We start from the raw sequence: 10,049 nt of genomic DNA, 5'->3' as shown, positions 1-10,049 counted from the left end.
AATTCCTATCACTTGTCCTTTCTCAACTTTGCATCGCTAATCCAGTCTCTTTCTCTCATACTCATGAAAGTATTGCCATGTAGTCGAAACCGGCCTTAGCCTTCTTGCTGACAGTTCGCTTCCCTTTCACTTTTGGCTATACACACTTGAGTCTGCTCTTTTTTTAATTAATCATCTTCCTTCAGTCACAACTAATAATCTCTCGCCATATGAACTAGTCCATCATTCCAAACCCGGTTATTCATTTCTTAAGGTCTTTGGGCGTCTATGCTTTCCTTACCTCCGAACTTACAACAAACACAAGTTAGATTGCCGAATAAAACCTCATGTGCTTCTCGGCTATATCCCAACTCACCTAGGGTATCGTTTGTTTGGATCAATCAAGTGGACGCGTTTATGTTGCCCGACATATTCACTTTGATGAGAAAGTTTTTCATTCATCAAGCCTTCCATCCTTGGCCCTGTACCAAATCAGTCTCCATCTACCACATCTTTGTCTTCCTTTCCAGTTTCTATGCCTCCATCTAGAGTCATTCATAAATCTTCTTCTATCAGATCTCTTCCTACTTTGCTGCCTCATCCTACTCAGTCACCTCCTGTTGGGTTTTAGCAAGTGTGAATGGAAAGAGAAAAGAGAGAATATGAGAAGTGAGGGAACTACTTTGAAGGGAAAATGAAAAGTCATTTGCAAAGTGCAAATGAAAAGTCATTTCTCCCATATCGGCAAAAGAAATGGAAATTGTTGTCCTTCTAGAAGGAAACACTTCCATTACTTCTTAAAAGAGCTAAGAAGAAGATTCCCCCTCGCGTCGTCGTCGTCGCTCGCTCGGCTTTGGCTTTGGCTTTGGATTTGGCAAGTGATTGATTGATAAATTTTTTGGACAAAATTTATTTAATCAGTTTTTGTTAAATCAAATAAATCCTGTTAATATTATCTCTTATAAATTTGCGGGTAATGGTAACATTCCGAAAAGTCGTTACTTTTCAAAAAGTAGTTATTTTCCTAACATACACATTTTTTTGAAAAGTTGTTATTTTTTCCAAAAGACACAACTTTCTGGATAAAATGGGTCTGAACAGATTTCACTGAACAGACATGTTCCTTGCTGAAAATGGCTATAAAAGGAAGTCAATTTTTTATTTTTCAAACGCTGAAAATTTTTTCTTTCTCTGCATTTATTTTTCTCTCAAATAAAATCAAAGTGTCGATCGACTGAGTCTGTGTCACTTGTTGCTGTTCTTAAGTTCGTTGAAGTTAAAGAAGTTTGAGGTACCGCTATTTCTTTAACAGGTTTAATCCATTTTATCTTGGGAGAAATTAATCCATAACCTTGGGTACAGTGAGAGGATTAAATTTCTTAAGGAGACACAGTAGTTTCTGTGGACTCGGATTAATTCTTGTATTTTATATTTTTTTCTACTTCATCTTATTTCTGTTTCTGTTTATTAACCTTATAAATATAGGTTATTGTAAGAATAACAATCTTAAGGAATTTAACAGTTTCTGTATTTGAGGTTTATGAAGATTAAAACTTTTATGGTTTTCTACTCTGCTTGAATTTTTAAAATTCATTCGATTAACGATTAAAAGAACATAAAAACTTTATCGTTAAATCAGAAACAGTTTGTGTAAAGATTTGTTCTTTACTGTTATACTTAATTTATCTTCCATTTGTGACAGGAAAAAAATGACTAATTCAAGTCAAACAAATGCTGGAACAGTAAGTGCTGCAACAACAACGGTTGCACATAATCGTTCAAATGTTGCCTTAGCACCGGCTGAGAAACCTGCAAAGTTTTCTGGAGTCGACTTTAAGAGATGGCAGCAAAAGATATTCTTCTATCTCACTACATTGAGTTTGCAGAAGTTCATCAATGAGAATGTTCCTGTTATGTCAGATGAAACTCCGGCTGATGAACGATTCTTGGTAACAGAAGCATGGACACACTCAGATTTTTTGTGTAAAAATTATATTTTGAGTGGTATGCATGATGATCTGTACAATGTGTACAGCAATGCCAAAACCTCAAAAGAACTCTGGGGTGCTTTAGAAAAGAAGTACAAAACAGAAGATGCCGGAATGAAGAAATTCATTGTGGCAAAATTTCTGGACTATAAGATGATAGACAATAAGACTGTCGTCACCCAAGTTCAAGAATTGCAGGTCATAATCCATGATCTCCTTGCTGAAGGTATAAATTTATTTAATGCCTATGTTAGAAATATTAAGTTTTCCCTTAATACTCACATAACCTTTAATGTAGGATTGATTGTGAATGATGCTTTTCAAGTGGCTGCAATTATTGAAAAGTTACCTCCATTGTGGAAGGACTTTAAAAACTACTTGAAACACAAACACAAGGAGATGACTGTTGAAGATCTCATAGTAAGGTTGAGAATCGAAGAGGATAATAAGGCTGCAGAAAAGAGGTCACGTGGTAATTCAGCAATATCTGGAGTAAATTTTGTTGAAGAAGATTCCACAAAATTAAAGAAAATAAAGAAAGCATCTGGTCCGAAAAGCAATCCTCCTAAGAAGAAATTCAATGGAAATTGCTTTAATTGTGGTAAACATGGTCATAGGGATAATGAATGCCGGGGTCCTAAGAAGGACAAGAAAAAGAAAGATCAAGCAAACTTGACTGAATCCAAAGGAGAAATGGATGATCTCTGTGCAGTGCTTTCTGAATGTAACTTGGTTGGAAATCCAAGAGAATGGTGGATAGATTCTGGTGCCTCGGGCCATGTTTGTGACAACAAAGAATTATTTTTATCATATACTCCAGCACTTACAGATGAAAAATTATTTATGGCAAACTCCTTTGTTGCAAAGGTGGAAGAAACTGGCAAAGTCCTATTAAAGATGACATCAGGCAAGGTGGTGACTTTGAATAGGGTCTCATATGTTCCAGAATTGAGAAAGAATTTAGTTTCAATTCCAGTTCTGACCAAGAATGGATTTAAATGTGTATTTGTTTCTGCTAAAGTAGTAGTAAGCAAAAATGATATGTATGTAAGAAAAGGCTACCTTAGTGATGGCCTTTTCAAACTCAATGTAATTGCAGTTGATATGAATAAAGATTTTGCTTCTTCTTACTTGCTTGAGTCTAAATGTTTATGGCATGAACGTTTGGGACACGTTAATAACAAAACCTTGCAAAAACTGGTTAACTTAAATATTTTGCCAAAATTTGAGTGCAATAAATCAAAATGTCAAATTTGTGTTGAATCTAAGTATGCTAAGCATTCTTATAAATCTGTTGAAAGGAATTCAAATCCTTTAGAATTGATTCACACTGATATTTGTGACATGAAGTCAACACCATCACGTGGTGGGAAAAAGTATTTCATAACTTTTATTGACGATTGCACTAGATATTGTTATGTCTATTTGCTAAATAGTAAGGATGAAGCAATAGATGCATTTAGGCAATATAAAACTGAAGTTGAAAATCAGTTAGATAAAAAGATCGAAATGATTAGAAGTGATAGAGGTGGAGAATATGAATCTCCATTTGCAGAAATATGTTTAGAAAATGGAATAATCCATCAAACTACTGCTCCTTACACTCTTCAGTCTAATGGAATTGCAGAAAGAAAAACCGAACGTTAAAAGAAATGATGAATGCATTACTTATAAGTTCAGGTTTACCACAGAACTTGTGGGGGGAAGCTATCCTTACAGCAAATCAGATACTTAACAGAGTGCCTCACTCAAAGACAAATGTAATTCCATATGAGAAATGGAAAGTTAGAAAACCCAATTTGAAATATTTCAAAGTGTGGAGGTGTCTAGCCAAAGTCAAAGTTCCTATACCTAAGAGGGTAAAAATAGAACCTAAGACTGTGGATTGTGTATTCATTGGATATGCCACAAACAGTAAGGCATGTCATTTTTTGGTTCATAAGTCCGAACATCCGGATATTCATGATAATACAGTAATGGAATCAGATAGTGCTGAATTTTTTGAACATATCTATCCGTATAAAACTAGACTTGAGTCATCTAGTGGGGGATCTAAACAACCCAGAGAAGAACCAAAAGAGAATGAACAAAATAAGTCCAAGACGCAGTAAACGTCAAAAGACATCTACTTCATTTGGATCAGATTTTGTAACATTTCTTCTTGAAAGTGAGCCTCAAACATTCAAGGAAGCAATGTTGTCTAGCGACTCAACCTCTTGGAAGGAGGCTGTTAATAGTGAAATTGAATCAATCTTAAGCAATCATACTTGGGAGTTGGTTGATGTTCCTCCAGGGAACAAACCCTTGGGTTCAAAATGGATCTTTAAAAGGAAGATGAAAGACGATGGGACTATTGACAAATATAAAGCAAGACTTGTTGTCAAAGGTTTTAGACAAAAAGAAGGTCTTGATTATTTTGACACATATTCGCCAGTGACTAGGATTACATCAATTCGGATGTTAATTGCACTAGCTGCAGTATACGGTCTTGAAATTCATCAAATGAATGTGAAAACAGCCTTCTTAAATGGAGAGCTTGAAGAGGAAATTTACATAGAACAACTTGAGGGTTTTGTAGTTCCTGGTAAAGAAAAGAAAGTGTGCAAACTTATTAAGTCACTTTATGGGCTAAAACAAGCACTAAAACAATGGCATGCAAAGTTTGATCAAACCATGTTGTCAAATGGATTTAAGTTTAATGAATGTGATAAATGTGTTTACATTAAAGATACTCCAAATCAGGAAGTTATTTTATGTCTATATGTAGATGATATGCTTATAATGAGCAAAGACATTGCTAATATAAAAGCTACAAAACATATGCTTGCTAGTAAGTTTGATATGAAAGATTTAGGAGTTGCTAATGTGATTTTAGGAATTAAAATTCTTAAAACTCCTAACGGTCTAGCATTGTCTCAAACTCATTATATTCAAAAGATACTTGAAAAATTCAAATTTTTGGATTTTAAAAGGTCAAAGACTCCAATTGATGTAAATCTTCATCTTGCAAAGAATAAAGGGGAAAGTCAGTCTCAATTGGACTATGCTAGCGTATGGGGAAGCTTAATGTATGTCATGAATTGTACACGACCAGACATAGCTTGCGCATCAGTAAACTGAGTCGATAAACAGGTAATCCTAATCATAATCATTGGTTGGCAATGAAGAGAGTTTTGGGATACTTAGATGACACTCAAAACTATGCTTTACATTACAACAGATATCCAGCCGTTCTTGAAGGATATAGTGATGCAAATTGGATTACTGGGTCAACTGAAACAAAATCCACAAGTGGATACGTTTTTACTATTGGTGGAGGAGCAATATCTTGGAAATCATCCAAACAAACATGTATAGCTCGCTCTACAATGGAGTCTGAATTCATTGCTTTAGACAAGGCAGGTGAAGAAGCTGAATGGATCCGGAATTTCTTAGAAGATATTCCATTTTGGCTCAAACCAATGGCCCCTATATGCATACATTGTGATAGTCAAGCTGCAATAGGAAGGGCTGAAAGCATTATGTATAACGGTAAGTCTCGTCACATAAAACGAAGACATAACTCTGTGAGACAACTACTCTCTAGTGGAATTATCACAATTGACTATGTGAAGTCAAAAGATAATGTGTCGGATCCACTTACAAAAGGCCTAAATAGAGCGGAAGTTGAGAAATCATCGGCGGGAATGGAACTATGGCCGAGAACAAGTCATCGTGGCGGTAACTATTCCTAGAAGACTGGAGATCCCAAGATCTAGGTTCAAGGAGATAAAACAAAGTCATTGATGACGGTTCAACATTGTGAAAGAGAAAAAAATTATTATTATTATTTTATGGTCCATTCTCATGATGAGACAATGTTTAGTAACCAGGATAAAGACATAAGGACTTTTTAATGGTTTCTAAGTTTGATACAGGGAATATCAAATGGTGTATCTATGGGATAACACATTTAGAAATCACCTATGTAAGTGTGAAGTGTAAGCCGCTTCAAGGAGAATCCGGTAAGACCAGTTCTTTAAGCACTTACTATCCAAGATGTGTTCATGGCTGAAACGAACAAAACAATGAGAACTAATAACAGTTCAAGGGTTGATTGTGTGACATATGTTGTCTAGGTATACACCAAAGCTCGACGGTTCAAAGATATCAAATCTACCGATTGACCGAGTATATCCGATATATGTTCACTACGGAAAGTTTAAAGGGAAACCTACTTATCCAGATGCGATTAACCTTTACCTACAAGACACACAAGTTTTTTCATGCATATGTTTTAACAATAGCCTTCCCCATTCATGTGGGGGATTGTTGGGTTTTAGCAAGTGTGAATGGAAAAAGAAAAAAGAGAATATGAGAAGTGAATGAACTACTTTAAAGGAAAAATGAAAAGTCATTTGCAAAGTGCAAATGAAAAGTCATTTCTCCCATATCGGCAAAAGAAATGGAAATTGTTGTCCTTATAGAAGGAAACACTTCCATTACTTCTTAAAAGAGCTAAGAAGTAGATGGCCCCTCGAGCCGTCGTCGTTGTTGCTCGCTCGGCTCGGCTTTGGCTTTGGCTTTGGCTTTGGCTTTGGCTTTGGATTTGGATTTGGATTTGACAAATGAGCTAAGAAGTAGATGCCCCCTCGCGTCGTCGTCGTCGTCGTCGCTCGCTCGGCTCGGCTTTGGCTTTGGATTTGGATTTGGATTTGGCAAATGATGTTATTGATTGATAAATTTTTTGGACAAAATTTATTTAATCAGTTTTTGTTAAATCAAATGAATCCTGTTAATATTATCTCTTATAAATTTGCGGGTAATGGTAACATTCCGAAAAGTCGTTACTTTTCAAAAAGTAGTTATTTTCCTAACATACACATTTTTTTGAAAAGTTGTTATTTTTTCCAAAAGACACAACTTTCTGGATAAAATGGGTCTGAACAGATTTCACTGAACAGACATGTTCCTTGCTGAAAATGGCTATAAAAGGAAGTCAATTTTTTATTTTTCAAACACTGAAATTTTTTTTTTCTCTGCATTTATTTTTCTCTCAAATAAAATCAAAGTGTCGAACGACTGAGTCTGTGTCACTTATTGATGTTCTTAAGTTCGTTGAAGTTAAAGAAGTTTGAGGTACCGCTATTTGTTTAACAGGTTTAATCCGTTTTATCTTGGGAGAAATTAATCCATAACCTTGGGTACAGTGAGAGGATTAAATTTCTTAAGGACACACAGTGGTTTCTGTGGACTCGGATTAATTCTTGTATTTTGTATTTTTTCTGCTTCATCTTATTTCTGTTTCTGTTTATTAACCTTTTAAATACAGGTTATTGTAAGAATAACACCTCCACCGTCACTAGTTCATCGTGACATTAATTTTTGGAGACCCTTCTTCTCGCTCTTTAAGTTCTGAACACATTACCAGTCCATGCTCCCATAACTATTCCTATACCTCCATTGGATGCTCCCACTCCACAACCAACTTCCCCCTAAGGTGTTCCCAATACTTCTTCCCATGCTTTACCTCTTGTTGTCGACTTAAGAAGCAAGAACATGTTCCCAAAATCTTCCCCTACTATGCTGCTTCCGCCAACCTGTTAAGCTCATAGCCCCTCCTCAACGTTCACATCATATGGTTCTTGGGTTCCGTATGATTCCTCACTGAGTATTCTTGGGTGCAAGTGGGTATTTAGAGTAAAAAGAAACTCTTCAGGTGCGATAGAGTGCTAAAAGGCTCGCTTAGTTGCAAAGTGATTTCACCAACTGGAGGGTCACGACTACTACGAAATATTTATCCGTGTTGTTAAGTCATCTACTGATGAATTGAAAATTGTATCACCATGATCTGATTGTTTAGCCAACGTAATTAAAATATGAATGCAACTTCATGAAGACTTGGACCTTGCATATCAGAATTAATGGATCTTTTATTCTATCAAACAGTTCAGCAAAAATGTTTTGGTGTTTCTTCTTTTTTTTACCATCTCTTATTCTTTCTTTTTCATTTTCATCATTTTGGCATTCTCGTTTTCATCCTCCATTTTGATCCGATTCCTCTGTTTTTCCCTCCTCTGTTTCTTCCATTTTTCATTTGATTCTTGATATACCATTCTACCAATCATATCAATTTGCGGTTCTTCTTATACTTCATTTTCAGGAACTAGTTTTGACATTATGCTTTGCAGAGGAGTAAAGATTTTAACCCTTTTTAAGCACCACTAATTTACTTTTACTTTTTCCAATTTCTGTATGCATTATTTTCTTTTCTCCCAGGTTCAACGATCTTAATACCTTCAACACGGAATATAGTTATATATTAAAAAAAATATAAGTCACTTTATCGTTTTAACCAAGTAGCAAACGCAACCCAATAGCAGCATTGAAAAGAAAATGCTGCAAGGAGGATTGGGCCTTAAAAATTAAGAGTGGATTAAATCTCTAGTTTCACCTGATCTTTTCGCATTTATCAAAAGAGTTAATGTCTCTAATTCTAATTCTATAACAATGATCTGATTATACACTTTAAAGATTTCGTAAAATACTATTCAAACAATTCACGTATCAAACAGTTCTGCGAAAGTAGTGCATACATGTCACAAATAAATTTTCTGATCTTTGAGTCAGAAATATTGTAGTGTTTATACTAAAATGAATCTGAAAATTAGTACCGTAACCTATTACAAGCGCCAGTTATGAAATCAAAATAGTCTGCATCTACTTCTTGTTTTCCTTTTTCTTTGTCTTCCTCTTTGTTGCCAGTCTCCTTCATTTGCTTCTTCATAATCCTCGAACCCTCCTCCTTCTTGTATTTCTTTGACTTATTCTTCCTCTTTGTTGCTAGTCTCCTTCAAATTCGTCTTCATGATCCTCGAGTGGTCCTCTTTTTTTATACATTGGTTGTTTTCCTTGTTTAATATCTCAGTCGTTTTCTTTCTTTTTCATCCTCTTCCTCTTTTCTGCGATTCTCTTCTTCATCTTCAACAATATCTCTGTTTGGATTATCATCTGTTTTTCCTACTTGATTTCCTTCAACTTCTTCCTCCTTAGATTCATGATTTTCATTCAGTCCGTCGAGCTCCTTTTGCTCAACTTCTTCTTCATTTTCATCAATTTCTCCATTTAGATTTTCATCTGATTGATCCAATCCAGCTTTTTCCTCTGTTTTTCCATATTTTCGTTAGATTATTGATTCCCTCCAGCTTTTTCCTCTGTTTCTTCAATTACTTCATCAGATTCTTGATTTTCATTCTATCCATCAACCTCCTTTTTCCCTTGATCTTCTTCTACATCAGTACGTGATCTCTTACGTCCATTTCCAGGAACTTGTTCTCCTACAGTTACCATTTTATTTTTATTTTTTTGCAGAGAGGATCAAAACAGAAAAAGAAAATGAGTAGAGACTTTGTACTTTTTTGGAGTATGAAATGACTGAACAAGATGGGTAACTACCCTTTATATAGTAAAACTAATTAGTGAAAAAAATTGTCTGTGGAAAAAAAACTGTTTTAACTTTATCTAGACACTTAAATTTTACCCTCTAATTTAAAATTAGTGTTCTACTTTTATGTTTTTCAATTTTTATTGATAAACTAATGACAAAAGATTATATTATGAAATGTTTTTTTTTTTGGAAGAGTTTATTTAGGTTCATGAAATTATAGATATTCACACATATTTCGGTGAGATTATTAGAAAGAACATAACATAACTTTAACTTACTGAGGACGTGACCTTCAACGGGAGGTTGTGTTTGATTAATGTGAAAATTTTATAAATGACATATATAGTGTTAGTAATTTCAAGTTGTGACAGTATAATAATTCTTTCAAGTTGTAACAATAAAAAAATTGCACTCTATAACATTTTATTAAAAATAAAAAAAAATGCTTTAAAATAATAATAGAAATATATTCTTTTTTAAAACTAAAAGGTAAAACACTGATATAGTTGTAGTAATGAATTTAAATTCATTAATGATAATTACTATTTGCCATAAAATTAGGAATTCAAATATTTGTTTGTGAAATCTTAGTTTGTGTTTGTAAGAAAAGACTATATCAAATGACACAAATCTCTTGGGATGACACTATTGGATGA

The 10,049-nt window shown here is 34.5% G+C and overlaps 1 protein-coding gene across 1 annotated transcript; it reads left to right on the top strand.

Annotated features, from left to right (window-relative positions):
• The first annotated feature begins 1,687 nt into the window (after positions 1 to 1,687).
• Positions 1,688 to 8,735, top strand: LOC138339311 (uncharacterized). The gene is made up of 3 exons (XM_069290903.1): positions 1,688 to 2,193; positions 2,266 to 2,813; positions 8,712 to 8,735. The coding sequence occupies exons 1-3, from the start codon at positions 1,689 to 1,691 to the stop codon at positions 8,733 to 8,735; spliced, it is 1,077 nt and encodes a 358-aa protein (XP_069147004.1). The 5' UTR covers position 1,688.
• The last annotated feature ends 1,314 nt before the right edge of the window (positions 8,736 to 10,049 follow it).

This window comes from Solanum lycopersicum, chromosome 11, assembly GCF_036512215.1.
Source record: "Solanum lycopersicum chromosome 11, SLM_r2.1".
Classification (NCBI taxonomy): Eukaryota; Viridiplantae; Streptophyta; class Magnoliopsida; order Solanales; family Solanaceae; genus Solanum; species Solanum lycopersicum.
This window is presented reverse-complemented; position numbering and strand designations above follow the sequence as displayed.

What these genes read in the sequence shown, in the direction of transcription:
- LOC138339311 (XM_069290903.1), top strand. Translation starts at nt 1,689, where the DNA reads ATGACTAATTCAAGTCAAACAAATGCTGGAACAGTAAGTGCTGCAACA. An exon ending in CCATGATCTCCTTGCTGAAG is followed by an intron (nt 2,194 to 2,265) that starts GTATAAATTTAT and finishes CCTTTAATGTAG; the next exon opens with GATTGATTGTGAATGATGCT. An exon ending in CAGATGAAAAATTATTTATG is followed by an intron (nt 2,814 to 8,711) that starts GCAAACTCCTTT and finishes CTTTGTTGCCAG; the next exon opens with TCTCCTTCATTTGCTTCTTC.